The sequence below is a fragment of the Somniosus microcephalus genome, chromosome 13, assembly GCF_052327205.1.
Source record: "Somniosus microcephalus isolate GS21.2 chromosome 13, FLI_Smic_1.0, whole genome shotgun sequence".
NCBI classification, from domain to species: Eukaryota; Metazoa; Chordata; class Chondrichthyes; order Squaliformes; family Somniosidae; genus Somniosus; species Somniosus microcephalus.
This window is the reverse complement of record NC_140999.1, coordinates 182955426-182971565: the sequence shown is the minus strand read 5'-3', so window position 1 is coordinate 182971565 and position 16140 is coordinate 182955426. Positions and strand designations below refer to the sequence as shown.

The 16140-nt window shown below is 48.0% G+C and overlaps 1 protein-coding gene across 5 annotated transcripts in view; it reads right to left on the bottom strand.

Moving 5' to 3' along the window:
- Positions 1-16140, bottom strand: part of LOC147108854 (protein NDRG3-like) — a 131405-nt gene that overhangs the window by 42377 nt on the left and 72888 nt on the right. For all 5 annotated transcript variants that reach the window (XM_086005765.1, XM_086005763.1, XM_086005762.1 and 2 more), the window contains 2 exons: positions 4854-4959; positions 1451-1571 (listed from right to left, as the gene is read on the bottom strand). In XM_086005765.1, the coding sequence (XP_085861891.1) occupies positions 1451-1571; positions 4854-4959 (227 nt within the window). The remainder of the gene's footprint in view (positions 1-1450; positions 1572-4853; positions 4960-16140) is intronic.

Below are 16140 nucleotides of genomic sequence, written 5' to 3'. Positions count from 1 at the left end.
CTCTCTTCCTTCAAGCTGTATTACCCTCCCCCATCTGTGGCTCATTACAGCTAATGATTTCAGCTATGTAAAAAGATTTGTATGAAATTATTTGCACCATAAAAATGTCAAACCCAGACCACCACCCCCCCCCACCCCAATACAAACGTAATGAATCTTACAGCGCGCCTGTATTTGTTTGTATGTGGCATATGAGGCTGGGTCTTTAGTCTTTGTTGGGAAACACTACACATTCACCACACTTTTTAAATTTAACATCCATTGTAAAGTCCTGTGATGTGATTTTTATCCTTTATGCTGCTGCTTGTGAGCAAAAAAAAAAATTTTTCGGAGGTATTTCCGTGATCCTGTGCTCCCAGACTGGGAGAATCAAGGCTTCAGTGTCTATTTCCGATCCACGTTCCCTCAAGGGAATACTAGGAACAGGGAACATTCCCTTATACTTCCTATTATTCCACTGCTTACCTGACAGTTTATATTCTACTGAAGTGTAGTTACTGTTGTAATGTGGGAAACGCGGTAGCCAATTTGCGCACAGCAAGCTCCCGCAAACAGCAATGTGATAATGACCAGATAATCTGTTTTTTATGTTATGTTGATTGAGGGATAAATATTGGCCATGACACCGGGAAGAACTCCCCTGCTCTTCTTCAAAATAGTGCCATGGGATCTTTTACGTCCACCTGAGAGAGCAGACGGGGCCTCGGTTTAACGTCTCATCTGAAAGACAGCACCTCAGACAGTGCAGCACTACCTCAGCACTGCACTGGAGTGTCAGCCTAGATTTATGTGCTCAAGTCCCTGGAGTGGGACTTGAACCCACATTTTGGATGACACATTTTGGAAGGAATTTTCTTTCAAATCGATCAGTGCCACCATCTTAGCTGCCTGGTTTTGCTGTCACTCCTTTGGCACTGGGTTTCTAGACTTCTCATTGACTCAAGTCGCCTAGGCAGTAATGCCACGACTGATTGTCTCTACATAAAACAAGGGCAATTGAGCTGTATTGAGTGGGGTGCTGGGGGAAGAGGGGTAAGTCCTATGCCATGTGCAGGCTGCTGTGCCTCTTGGCCGGGATGGTAAGGGGCGGGGGGGAGGGGCAAGGGCAAAATTCGGAGAGGCAACCGTACCCGTTTGATTTCTGGCATTCCCTGACAATCAGCTACAAGGGGCACTGGCAGTGGCCCAAGCGTAGGTCGTCGGGGGGAATAAAAATATTAAATTAAAAAGGAATTTGTTAGGCAAGGTTATTAAGGGATATGGAACCAAGGCGGGTAGATGGGAGGTAAGGCACAGATGAGCCATGATAGCACTGAATGGCGGAACAGGCTCGAGGGGCAGAATGGCCTCCTCCTGTTCTTATGTTGCCAAGAGACTTATCCGAATACTCCTGAAAGATAAGTTTGCGACAACAAAAACAAAATACAACGTGCAAAAAATAACCCCTCACCCCGTTGGGAAAGGTGGCGCTGCTTCCTGGTGTCCAGGGGCGTCCACGTGGCACACAGCGAAGTGGTGCGTGATTTCCTGCATGTCCTCATAGTTAAACAATGTGTTGAAGCAAGATTTGTCTGTGGGCGAATGACAAAGTATTAATGGAGGGAGCGTGGGAGGCAGTAAAGGGAAACACAAGCAACCAGCACTTCGCACACATGACATTCTTTTCTTCCTCCCTCTTACACAGAATGTGCAGCACAGAAACGGGCCACTCGGACCAACAGGTTCATGCCGGTGTTTATGCCCCTCACGAGCCTCCTCCTCCCACCCCATTTCATCTAACTATCAGCATATCCTTCTATTCCTTCCCCACCTCGCGTGTTCATCTTCACACTCGCCTCGGAGTCAGAAGGTTGTGGGTTCAAGTCCCACTCCAGGGACTTGAGGACATAAAGCTAGGCTGACACTCCAGTGCAGTGCTGAGGGAGTGCTGCACTGCCGTCTTTCGGATGAGACGTTAAACCGAGGTCCCGTCTGCTCTGTCAGGTAGACGTAAAAGACCCCATGGCACTATTTTCGAAGAAGAGCAGGGGAGTTATCCCCTGGTGTCCTGGGGCCAATATTTATCCCTCAACCAACATAACAAAAACAGATGATCTGGTCATTATCGCATTGCTGCTTGTGGGACCTTGCTGTGTGCAAATTGGCTGCCGCATTTCCCACATTACAACAGTGACTCCACTTCAAAAGTACTTCATTGGCTGTAAAGCGCTTTGAGACGTCCGGTGGTCGTGAAAGGCGTTATATAAATGCAAGTCTTTCTTTCTTTCTTCTTTCAACCGAGCGACTATGCCGGCTCTTTATGTAAGCGAGTTGCACAATCCCATCGGTTTTTCCCCTGGTTGCATTGGGTTGTTCCGAGACCCCCATGCCCATAGATTTGCAAACAGAATGTACAATCCCAATGGATTATCCAGCAGTCTATGCCCCAAGGGCCCACCCCCCCCACCCCAACATGTGGACCAATAACAGGATCTTGCAACTCCCCCGGCATCCCTGTTCTCCCGAAGGTGCATGGACGCGCAGCCACGCATCAATCGGAAGGTCCCACGCAGGTCGCCAACAAGCTACTGCCGTTGGAAGATGCCGCACAGCAAATTTAAAGGGACCGTGCTCGAAAAAAAAATTGGAGGGAACATAAGAGCGTAAGAAATAGGAGCAGGAGTCGGCCATTCGGCCCCTCGAGCCTGCTCCGCCATTCAATAAGATCATGGCTGACCTTCGACCTCAACACGTTCCCATCTGCTCCCCATATCCCTCGATTCCCCTAGAGTCCAACGATCTATCAATCTCAGCCTTGAATATACTCAGCGACTGAGCACCAACAGCCCTTTGGGGTAGAGAATTCCAAAGGTTCACCACCCTCTGAGTGAAGAAATTCCTCCGCATCTCAGTCTTAAATGGCCGACCCCTTATCCTGAGACTATGCCCCCTAGTTCTAGACACTCCAGCCAGGGGAAACAGCCTCTCAGCATCTACCCTGTCAAGCCCCCTCAGAATCTTATATGTTTCAATGAGATCACCTCTCATTCTTCTAAACTCCAGAGAGTATCGGCCCAATCTACTCAATCTATCTCAGCAACAGACTCGCAGGCACAAGTTCTCACAGGTCTTTGATTCTGTTGCCATGACAAAAGAGCCCGATTTAACAGCGTCAACACCTGGAGTCAGCTCACAGGCGCTGATCTCCCACAATCCGAACTACAACAGGTTCAGTCCGATTGTGCCAATAGTACTTGGATTTCAGGCTCATGGTATGACATAACTAAAACAGAAAAAGCTTGAACTCCTCAGCAGGTCTTTAAAATTATGAAGGGGTTCAACAGAGCAGAGGTAGACGTAGGTCTACTTGGGGGGGGGGGGGGGGGGGGGCGGGGGGAGACCAAAACTAGGGGCAAATAAATAGAAGATAGTCACTGATATGAATCAGTCATTCATGAAAGAAAGACTTATGAAATAATACTAAGCGGCCTGCGGGTGGCACTGTCCAGGGAGAGTATAAACACTCGGGCACGGGCCCAGCTTGCGCAGGACATTCTTAACAGGAACTAGTGAAGGACACAACTAGACCTCCATGTTGTAAAGCAGTTGATTAAAGCTTTGTTTAACGCTCAGGCCAAGTGCCTAGTAGTTTTCTTACGTCAATCGCTAATAAATCCAATGGGGAATTCAGGAGAAACTTCTTTACCCAGAGAGTGGTGAGAATGTGGAACTCGCTACAAGGAGTAGTTGAGGCGAATAACATAGATGCATTTAAGGGGAATCTAGATAAACATACATGACAACGACTCTGCATCCACAGCCCTTTGGGGTAGAATATTGCCCCTGACCCATTTCCCACAACAGAGTTGGGGGGGGGGGGGGGGGGGCGCGTGATCAGATTCCCAATCTATGCCAGTCTCTCCCTTACACTGGTCAGAGCAGATATTCCCACCCCCGACAAAGCTATTTACAGGGATGATGCTAGAACTCACTTGAGCATCTCAAAAGCTCACTGTACATGGTAATCGCGGAGTCCGTGCATCATTCCCGAGCACCTTCAGTAAAACTGTCCACTTTTCCTTTAAACCACTAAATGCTACATTGTGGCATGGGGGGAGGAACAACCGAGCCGTGCCATTAAATGGTACAATCTGCCACGTGCCAGCGATTTCACCCCAGAAAACGACTTGCATTTCTATAGCACCCTTCATAACCTCAGGACGTTCCAAAGCACTTTACAGCCAGTGAAGTACTTTTTGAAGTGTAGTCACTGTTGGAATGTAGGAAATGCAGCAGCCAATTTGCGCACAGCAAGCTCCCACAAACAGCAATGTGATAATGACCAGATCATCCATTTTTAGAGATGTTGATTGAGGGGTAAACATTGGCCTCAGGACACAGGGGAGAACTCCCCTGCTCTTCTTTGAAATAGTGGCCAAAGGATCTTTTACATCCACCTGAGAGAGCAGACGGGGCCTCGGTTTAACGTCTCATCCGAAAGGCGGCACCTCAGACAGTGCAGCACTCCCTCGGCACTGTACTGGGAGTGTCAGCCTAGATTTTCATGCTCGAGTCTCTGGAATGGGACCCGAACCCACAACCTTCTGGCTCAGAGGCGAGAGCGCTACCCACCGAGTTACTGACCTCCGCTGTTTTGTAAGCGGGGCCGGGGGGAGTGGGGAAGGTCAGCTGTTTCCTTATGGGCAAAGAAGTAAAGTGCACGGAGCTTCAGCCCACTGGTTGCTCTTGCGGTTAATGAACAGCAAAATGTAGATATTTGGGAACGGGCAGTTTACCTCCCTGCTCATCCCCACCCACAGACTGACCAGAGAACGGCGCACATAGAGTGAGAAGCAGAGAAAGCAAGGACTTACGGTTGAGGCCTATGTCGTGATAGGTCAGGATGACGGGCCTGTTCCCCTTTGGGGTGCCTCGCATGGTTACGTGCAGCACACCGTGCGCAGTTTCGATGTCGTGTTCCTGCAGGCGGAAAAGAACACAAAATAACACTTGTTCTTTGCTTTTCAAGACCCCGGTGCCACAGAGCATTCTCTGCCGAGAAAATGCGAAAGAGAATCATGCAGCGCAGAAGGAGGCCATTCGGCCCGTCGTGCCTGTGCCGGCTCTTTGAAAGGGCTGTCCAATTAGTCCCGCTCCCCCCTGCTCTTTCCCCATAGCCCTGCACATTTTTCCCCTTCAAGTATTTATCCAATTCCCTTTTGAAAGTTACTATTGAATCTGCTTCCACCGCCCTTTCAGGCAGGGCATTCCAGATCACAACTCCTCGCTGCGAAAAAACATTTCTCCTCCTCTCGCCTCTGGTTCTTTTGCCAATCACCTTAAACCTGTGTCCTCTGGTTACCGACCCTCCTGCCACTGGAAACAGTTTCTCCTTATTTACTCTATCAAAACCCTTCATGATTTTGAACACCTCTATTAAATTTCCCCTTAACCTTCTCTGCTCTGAGGAGAACAACCCCAGCTTCTCCAGTCTCTCCACGTAACGGAGGTCCCGCATCCCTGGTAACGTTCTAGTAAATCTACTCTGCGCCCTCTCCAAGGCCTCGATATCCTTCTTCAAGTGTGGTGGCCTGTTGTCTTTGTTGATGGCGCTCTGTATCAGATTGCTGGAAAGCACACAGAGGTGGCATGGGTAACTGGACCAACCTCCTACAAATGGAGGCAGCTCAAGCCACGTGGAAGGTGGCGGCAGAGCAGGTCAACACCGGATTTGGGAGAAAATTCGTAAAGCAGCCGAGATTACGATTCCCAACAGGGAATTCAGAAGAAACTTCTGAGAGTGGTGAGAATGTGGAACTCGCCACCACAGGGAGTGGGTGAAGTGAATAGTATAGATGCATTTAACAGGGAGGCTGGCCAAGCACGAGGGAGAAGGGTGTTATAAATCTCATCATCATGAAGAAATGACGCATGAAATAACACTGGACGGCCAGTTGGTGGCGCCGTCCAAGGAGTATAAATACTTGGGCGTGGGCTCAGCTTGCCCAGGGACATTTTGTAAGACAGGAACTAGTGAAGTACAACTAGACCTCCATGTTCTGAAACAAGATGATTAAAGCCTTGCTTTATACTCAAACCAAGTGCGTAGTGAGTTTTATTACGTCAAAGGGAATAGCGGGTTATGCTGATAGATTTAGATGAGGAAAGACAGGAGGCGGCTCGAGTGGAGCATAAATGCCGGCATGGACTGGTTGGGCCGATATGATTACATAAGATATACGGCTCAGAAACAGCCTATGTGTACAAGTCCGGGAACCCATGATCTTCTGACTCGGGGGCGAGATTGCTACCACTGAGCCAAGACTGACACCTAATTTGATTGGGTGCAGGGGAAATGACACTTGACCTGACATATCTTAATCCAGTGCGATCGGATTATTGTGCCCAACTCTGAATTTGTTACCTGAAGCTACTCGCAACCAGTAAAGAGCCTGTAACCGTCAGTGCTTACCCAGAGTGTTACACAGCTTAAAATGCTTTCCAGCAACAACTCATTTTCAGGGCAGAAGCTGTAAGTGGCAACGGTACAAAGATTTCACACACCCAGCGTTACGCTCCGCTAAAACCCCAGTGACTGCATGGAGTTACAGCTAAAGAGCGACCGGTTTCAAAATTCAAACTGATGAATGTAGAACCGTATTTACTCAAGAATCTCCCAGGACACAACTACAGTAATGCACTAAATCTGGTTACCACAGCCCCCGCAGCACTCACTCGCCACTACAATTGCACACTCAATCTCAGTGTCAGCCGTGGCTCAGTCGGGTAGCACACTCGCCTCTGAGTCAGAAGGTTGTGGGTTCAAGTCCCACTCCAGAGACTTGAGCACAAAAATCGAGGCTGACACTCCAGTGCAGTGCTGAGGGAGTGCTGCACTGTCGGAGGTGCCGCCTTTCGGATGAGACATTAAACCGAGGCCCCGTCTGCCCTCTCAGGTGGATGTAAAAGATCTCATGGCACTATTTTGAAGAAGAGCGGGGGAGTTATTCCCAGTGTTCTGGGCCAATATTTATCCCTCAATCAACATCACTAAAACAGATTATCTGGTCATTGGTTTCATTGCTGTTTGTGGGGTCTTGCTGTGCGCAAATTGGCTGCCGCGTTTCCTACAACAGTGGCTACACTCCAAAAAAAAAAATACCTCATTGGTTGTAAAAATAAAAGTACTGTACTTCATTTGGGATGTTCGGTGGTCATGAAAGGCGCTATATAAATGCAAGTCTTTCATGCAAATCAAAAAAAGTCGAAATTAAAGTGCGCTAAAATTATGTGCCATTAGAAAAGCCAAATAATTTTACTGAAGTGACACATTTATTTCCGTGCAGTAGATCCTTGGTCAACTCTGACTGCGGTGCTGATCAGTTCACTGTGAGCTCACTGCCGCAGCTAAACCTCAACCTGGTTACAGTAAATGGATTAGTGAAGGTCAGTTGGGACACCTGGATGGAAAAACACTGCACAGGTGATCACAGCAAAAGCAAAGAGGAACTGCCTCAAACTGGGCACTGTGTGCCAGCTGCACTTCAAACTGTTGTTCGTTGCATTTCTTCCCCTCCACCCTCAATTTATCAGAATTTCCACGACTAACTGATTCAGACCCAAGTTTAACAGAATTGTGCCAAATCCTGGACTGATATTTGGAACTTTTAAAGCTGACTTTGGCACGATTTAAGAAATGGAACAGGCATCAATCCGTGACAAAATCCGTTCAGTATCATTCACCCTCGAGAAGAAACATAAGAAATAAGAGCAGGAGTAGGCCAGACGGCCCCTCGAGCCTGCTCCGCCATTCAATAAGATCATGGCTGATCATCAACCTCAACTTCACTTTCCAGCCCCATCTCCGTATCCCTCGATTCCCCTAGAGTCCAAAAATCTATCTATCTCAGCCTTGAATATACTCAAAGATTCAGCATCCTCAGCCCTCTGGGGGCAGAGAATTCCAAAGATTCACAACCCTCTGAGTGAAGAAGTTCCCCCTCATCTCAGTCTTAAATGGCCGACCCCTTATCCCGAGACTATGCCCCCTAGTTCTAGATACTACAGCCAGGGGGAAACAACCTCTCAGCATCTACCCTGTCAATCCCCTTCAGAATCTTGTATGTTTCAATCAGATCACCTCGCATTCTTCTAAACTCCAGAGAGTATCGGCCCATTCTACACAATCTCTCATCATAGGACAGCCCTCTCATCCCAGGAATCAATCTAGTGAACCTTTGTTGCACCGCCTCCAAGGCAAGTATATCCTTCCTTAGATAAGGAGACCAAAACTGTGCCCAGTACTCCAGGTGTGGTCTCACCAAGGCCCTGTACAATTGTAGCAAGACTTCCTTACTCTTATACTCCAACCCCCTTGCAATAAAGGCCAACATGCCATTTGCCTTCCTTATTGCTTGCTGTACCTGCATGCTAGCTTTCTGTGTTTCTTGCATGAGGACACCCAAATCTCCCTGAACACCAACATTTGAAAATTTCTCACCATTTAAAAAATATTCTGTTTTTCTATTCTTCCCACCAAAGTGAATAACCTCACATTTCCCTACATTATACTCCATCTGCCACCTTACTGCCCACTCACTTAGTCTATCTATATTCCTTTGCAGACTCTGTGTTCTCCTCACAGCTTACTGTCCCACCTAGCTTTGTATCATCAGCAAACTTGGATACATTACACTCGGTCCCTTCATCTAGGTCATTAATATAGATTGTAAATAGCTGAGGCCCCAACACTGATCCTTGCGGCACCCCACTAGTTACAGCCTGCCAACCTGAAAAAGATCCGTTTATTCCTACTCTGTTTTCTGTCCGTTAACCAATCCTCTATCCAAGCTACTATATTACCCCCAACCCCATGAGCCCTAATCTTGTGCAATAACCTTTTATGTGGCACCTTATCGAATGCTTATTAGAAATCCAAATATACTACATCCACTGGTTCCCCTTTATCTACCCTGCTAGTTGCATCCTCAAAAAACTCTAATAAATTTGTCAAACACGATTTCCCTTTCATAAAACCATGTCGACTCGGCCTAATCATGTTATGATTTTCTAAGTGCCCTGATACCACTTCCTTAACAATGGATTCCAGCATTTCCCCGATGACTGATGTCAGGCTAACTGGCCTGTAGTTCCCTGTTTTTCCTCTCCCTCCTTTCTTGAATAGCAGCGATACATTTGCAGAAGGGTCTCAAAGGACTCGCCAAGTATCCCAGAGAAGCCCAGCCCAGCAGTGATGAGAGATGCGAGCCCAAAGGGTCGGGTGTGGTAGGATAAGATACGTCAGGCGCAAGGCTGCCCTCTGGTAGCTCACCCGCATAATCAGCGAGTACTGTTGGGGGGGGGGGGGGGGGGGGGGCTATCGGACTGTGGCAGCGTCATAGCCGAGTCCAATCCTAGAGCCAACCTCAAGTCAAGTGCATTTGTTTTTTTTTATATAAAGAGCACGCTGGCTGGAGTGACATCAGCAAAGGAATCTCTTTCAGTACATCATCCTCCACTCAACTTGGAGTGGAGACTTCACAGAAACAAAAAACCTCCAGAGTGCCAATGGATGGAACTCAATAGCAAAGCGTGCATTTTTTTTTCACGCCATCAGCCCTGCTTTTTTGGTCTCCCCGACACACAAACTGGCTCCCTGGCCTCCTGTCAGGCCTGCACCGAGTCAGCATCCTGGGAGGTTCACGAGCGCGGCCCGGAGATGACTCTCCCTTGGCTCTTCTCTACCATGTCTGAGGAAGTAGTTACCGCCAGACTCGGCTGCACTTCTGGCTGGTCTCCCTCCATAAACTTGCGCTCATCCAAAACTCTGCTTCCTATATTCTAACTTGCACCATGTCCTGCTCACCCATCACCCTCCTGCTCGCGGACCTACACCGGCTCCAACAATGCCCCGATTTTAAAATTCTCTTTCTTGTTTTCAAATGCCTCCATGGCCTCACCCATCCCCATCACTGTAACCTCCTCCAGCCCTACAAGTTACAAACCTACAAAATTGCTGCGCTTTGCAATCCTGGCCTCTTGTGTATTCCCAATTTTCATCGCTCCACCATTGACGGCTATGCCTTCAGCTGCCTAGGCCCCAAGCTCTGGAATTCCATCTACAAGATGCACTGCAGCAACTCGCCAAGGCTTCTTTGGCAGCACCTCTGTGACCTCTACCACCTAGAAGGACAAGGGCAGCTGGCGCATGAGAACACCATCACCTCCAAGTTCCCCTCCAAGCCACACACCATCCTGACTTAGAAGTATATCGCCGTTCCTTCATCGTCGCTGGGTCGAAATCCTGGAACTCCCTCCCTAACAGCACTGTGGGAGCACCTTCACCACACGGACTGCAGCGGTTCAAGAAGGCAGCTCACCACCACCTTCTCAAGGGCAACTAGGGATAGGCAATAAATGCTGGCATTGCCAGTGACGCCCACATCCCATAAACAAATTTTAAAAAATTCCCTCCCTAAACCTGTCCCTCGCTCTCTTCCTTTAAGACGTTCCTTAAAATCTACCTCTTTGACCAAGTTTTAGGTCAGTTGTCCTAATTTTTCATGTGGTTCGGTGTCAGATTTTGTTTGATAGCATTTCTGTGAAGCGCCTTGGGATGTTTTACTACGTTAAAGGCGCTATATAAATGCACGCTGTTGTTGAGGTGCATGGCCTCCATGTGGCATTGCTTCACAGCAGCATGGCTATAATTCAACTCTCAATGCAGTGAGGGCGAGGGGGTATTCACACCTCTGGTGTATTGAATCATTACATTTTAAACCAAACACCATTACCATATCCCTCCAGTGTTTATCCCACATTTAAACAGAGAACAAACCCTCCTGAGGTCCGGAACAGTCATGTGCTGGAGACTGAACTTGCAATGGGCGAGGTTCTACGCGGCTGGTGGACGGAAAGCTGTAACTCCCAATAATCAATGTGTCACAAGCACGCGGCCAGAGAAGCTTGGTCGTGATCCCGCTCCTGCCTCCCATCCCACCTCTCGGCTTTGGACCTACTCCCAGCTTCCCGCTTGGACTTGCTGCTGCCAATCTGTGACCTCCAGTTATTTCTGGTGTTGGCAAGAAAATAGGCCCTGAACAGTTACTGCTGGCGTGAGAAGAGGAACAGGCCATGTTAGTGCTCCAAGTGTGAATCAATGATGCAAACAATCTTTGTTAGCTCAGGTTGTAACGAAGTATCCTCGGATGGCGATAGATAGGTCACTTCAACAGACTGCATTGCTCAAGCATTTATATAAATGACTGCATTTGCCTACAGTTCATTTGTTTCATAACTAAAATGTCATAATGGAAAAGGAAAGATGTGTAAAATAGATTGATAGTATTCTATTTTAGACATGATGTGAACTGCCAGATAAAGGAGGACTCGCACTCACAAAAACGGTCAATTAATTACTTTTGAAGTATGGTTACTGTTGTTTTGTAGGCAAACATTGGAGCCATTTTGTGCACAAATACAAACAGCAAACAAGACAAGTGACCAGTTAATCTGTTTCTGGTGGCGTTGACTGAGGGAGGAATGTTGGCCAGGACTCACCGAGAAGCTCCCTGCATTACAACAGTGACCACACTTCAAAAGTACTTCATCGGCTGCGAAGCGCTTTGGGACATCCTGAGGTCGTGAAAGATGCTGTATAAAGGCAAGTCTTTCTTTCTTTGAAATAGTACCATGCAATGTTCCCTGTAAGCAGTGCGGCCGCGCAGCGCTCCAGCGCAGCCGGCTTTTCAATAGAAAAACCGAATATGCGCGGTATTTTGAATGAGCTGAGGTCAGCCCAAAATTTTTTTACAGGGAACATTGGTACCATGGCATCTTTTACATTTACCCGAGAGGGCAGCTGGGGCCTCGGTTTAACGCCGCATCTGAAAGACGACAATCCCTCGGTAATGCACAAAGATCAGCTAACATAAAACACGCAGGGGGGAAAATTGGGTCACTACTTTTAGCGCCCGGAAAAAGTTAGCGCCCCCGCGCCAGGAATTCACCGGTAGCACCCCAAGAGGGAGGCGGGGTGCTATTGGAAGCGCCTCGCCTCCTTCTTGGGGTGACGCGAGTGAATATCGTGGAGCTATGTGCCGCAGCGCCACCGCAGTACTGCAGGCCTTCCTCCCCTTATTAAAGGGGAGGGGCATAGCGCAGCGGACCCGGGGCCCAGCTGGGCCACCAGGGATCGGAGTGCCGGCAAAAGAGCCCGGAACCCAAGAGAAGTGCCGGGCTCACGGAGCGCAGCCAGCACGCCGCGGGCGGGGGGGGGGGGGGCGCTGGTCAGGAGGCAGGTGCTGGCAGGCGGCCAGCAACAAAAATGGCCACCCGGCACCTTCCCTTTAATTTGCGCTGCCCCGGCCGCAGGTAGGCCCCCCTGACCCCGTCGGACATAGCGTCCGGCGGTAAGTCAGGGGGCGCTACCGAAGATTGCAGCTGGGGCGATGATGACATCGCCGGCGGCACTAACTGTGACCGCCGCCGCTAACCTCCCGCTGAATTTCACGGGAGGCGTTAGCGGTGCTGCGCCCAGGTGCTAGTTGCTTTGCGCCCCGTTGGCGCAAATCAAGCGGATTTTTCCCCCATAGGGAAATACAAAATATAGCACAATAATAATTGTGTTATAGTTGTAATAGTATCTGTATTACACGCCAAAAATGCTCCCATCTATGGTGAATTACTAAAGAAATGATGTTAAGGGCGCTATTCTGCTCCATATGCAGTGCAGCTAAATACTCACTGAAATGATGTGAGGAACTGATGTGAGGAACTGAAAGATTGTGACAGCACTGCAAGGGTTATTTGGTTTCTATTCTCTCCTCCCCCCCCAACAGCAATGGCATTGGGTTTCTGCACTACAATGCAGGTGCGGAGAACGGAGAGATACACAGATTAATGTTAGGGCCTGCTTAGAGAGACAGAAATTCAATTGTAAAAGGTGCATGCTTAGTTAGTGAATTCTAATAAACGTCTAATAAAGCATTTTGTATACCAAACATGTGGTTCTTGACATTTTAGGGTTCTAGACCCCCCTCATATTTTAGGATTCTGTGTCTCACACTATCCTACATTTCAGGCTCATAGTCCCACACTGTCTCCCAATTCAAGGTCCCAAACTGTCCAACATTTTAGGGTTCTGGGCCCAACACTGTGCCTGTACCCCACACTGTGCCTGTACGTCCCAAGGCGCTTTACAACCAATGAAGTATTTTTGAGGTGTAGTCACTGTTGTAATGTAGGAAATGCTGCAGCTAATTTGTGCACAGCAAGCTCCCACAAACAGCATTGCACCTCCAACAGTGCAGCACTCCCTCGACGCTGCACTGGGAGTGACAGCGTCAACTTTTCCTCCTTCTGACCCCTGGAATCCTGGTATTTGGGCTCTTGAAAATTGGACCTGGCGGTTTGCAATGATGCTGAGGCCACCTGCAGTACGCCGGCAGAGATCGGATCACTCCACCGATTGAAAAAGACCCCAGATTCATCGGTGTGTCTCAGTACAACGAGCATCCAGGGCATCTACCTGCTAAGCCATCGGGTGAGCAAGCTAAAATGTCAACGGCAGTCTTTAAAACAGACCAGTGACACAGCACAATTTCCATAACGAGGAGAAAAAATATTTGCCACCTTCCTTTAAAAAAACTCTCAGCAGCATAAGAACATAAGAAATCGGAGCAGGTCATTTGGCCCCTCGAGCCATTCAGTAAGATCATGGCTGATCTTAGACCTCAACTCCACTTTCCCGCACTATCCCCATATCCCTTGATTCCCCTAGAGTCCAAAAATCTATTGATCTCAGCCTTGAATATACTCAAAGACACAGCATTCACAGCCGTTTGGGGTAGAGAATTCCAAAGATTCACAACCCTCAGAAGAAATTCCTCCTCATCTCGGTCTTAAATGGCCGACCCCTTATCCTGAGTCTATGCCCCTAGTTCTAGACTCCCCAGCCTGGGGAAACAGCCTCTCAGCATCTACCCGGTCAATCCCCCTTCAGAATCTTCTATGTTTCAATGAGATCACCTCTCATGCTTCTAAACTCCAGAGAGTATCGGCCCATTCTACACAGTCTCTCATCATAGGGCAGCTCTCTCATCCCAGGGATCAGTCTGGTGAATCTCTGTCGTACCCCCTCTAAGGTAAGCATATCCTTCCTTAGGTATGGAGACCAAAACACATTGATATGGATCAGAACTGCGCTGTGCCTGGGCCACCCCAAGTGATCACTGTCAGTTACAAGAGTGACAGCAGCAAGATGAAATAACAAATTCCGGAAGCTTCATCAGATTTTGACTCGATCAGCTTTGTACTGGACATAAAGTTAAAAGATTAGCGGCCAATTTAAATAGGCTTCCATTTACAACAATCCATTGTGACAATGTTTTGATGTCATAAGATGCTATATAATATTAATAAAAGATAACGGTTAATAATTAAATTAATAAAGAAAATGAGCCCAGTCAGGATAGTGGTGGGCGTTACTGGTTTATTGAACCTGAATTGATGGGACCAACAACAAAAACAAGCATTTATATAGCGCCTTTAACATAGTAAAACATCCCAAGGCGCTTCACAGGAATCAGCAATGGAGTGGCAGCTACAACAACAACAACTTGTATTTATATAGCACCTTTAACATCGTCCCAAGATGCTTTACAGGAGCGTTATAAAACAAAATTTGACACCGAGCCACATAAGGAGATATTTGGACAGGTGACCAAAAGCTTAGTCAAAGAGGGAGGTTTTAAGGAATGTCTTAATAGGAGGAGAGAGAGGTGACGAGGTTCAGGGAGGGAATTCCAGAGCTTAGAGAACCAGCTTGAAGATTAACCGAGAGATCTGGAAGGAAACTCACTGCCTGCACTGAAGATAGTGCAAAGTCTGATTCTACTCCCCACCCCCCGCCACCTTCGGTCTTTACTCTCTGAACTGCTATGCAGCGGTCCTGGGGAAAGTACTGCTCTCGTGATTCCAATCTGCAAATGCGTGAATGTAGAGCAGAGGAGAGCTCAACTGCACCCTCCTCAAAAGCACCGAGAGTTCAAAAGAACAACAAGCCCCTCCTACCGTGTCCGCGAATGGTACGCACTAACGCAATGTGCTTTTGTCTCGGGCTACGAGCCCCTCTATTTTCGATCTACTGTTTCTCAAACGAACAGACAGTTGGCTTTGTGCAGAGCTGAGGCTAGTGATTTGTTACGGGGCAAGATGGCGTGGCAGCTCCCGACTTCCACACTGTTAGTTAGGCGATGCGATTTGTCACTCAATTTTACAAAACGCCCTGCAGATTGCAAAGTGCTGGTTTCGGGGCAGTAATGAATTACTTGCCCTGCAGCGAGATGTCGATTCCATTCTGCCTACAGCTGTCCCAGTTACTGCAGCGTTTCTGTAGTCTCACCGCAGGGCTCCATTCTAATCTTAGTCACGCACAGGATCCTTAACACAATGTAATAGCTGAGCATAAAATAATCATTTTTGAAAGTGTAAAAATGTTTGACCAGACACTGAATCCATTATCTTCTACTGCCCGTATTCTAACTCGCACCAAGTCCCATTCATCCATCACCCCTGCGCTCGCTGACCTACATTGACTCCCGGTCCAGCAACGCCTCGATTTTAAAATTCTCATCCTCGTTTTCAAATCTCTCCATGGCCTTGCCCCTCCCTATCTCTATAACCTCCGCCGGCCCTACAACCTTCCAAGATCTCTGTGCTCTTTCATATCTGACCTCTTGCGCTTCCCCGATTTTCTTTGTTCCACCATTGGCAGCCGTGCCTTCAGCTGCCTAGACCCCAATTTCTGGAATTCCCTCCCTAAACCTCTCTCCTCCTTTAAGACGCTCCTCAAAACCGATCTCTTTGACCAATCTTTTGGTCACCTGTCCTAATACCTCCTTAGGTGGCTCGGTGTCAAATTTTATTTGCTAACGTTTCTGTGAAGAGGCTTGGGATGTTTTACTACATTAAAGGTGCTATATAAATGCAAGTTGTTAACGATTTGGGGGGGGGGGGGGTGGGCAGGGTCAGGCCGGCATTTCTAGTTTTTAAAATGATATATTAGATCTATTTCACAAATTCCAGCCGGAGGTTATAGCAGCATCAATGTGGCGTTGAGCTGCCCAACAGTTATCTTGGGTGTCTTGCCCCTCCCCTTCC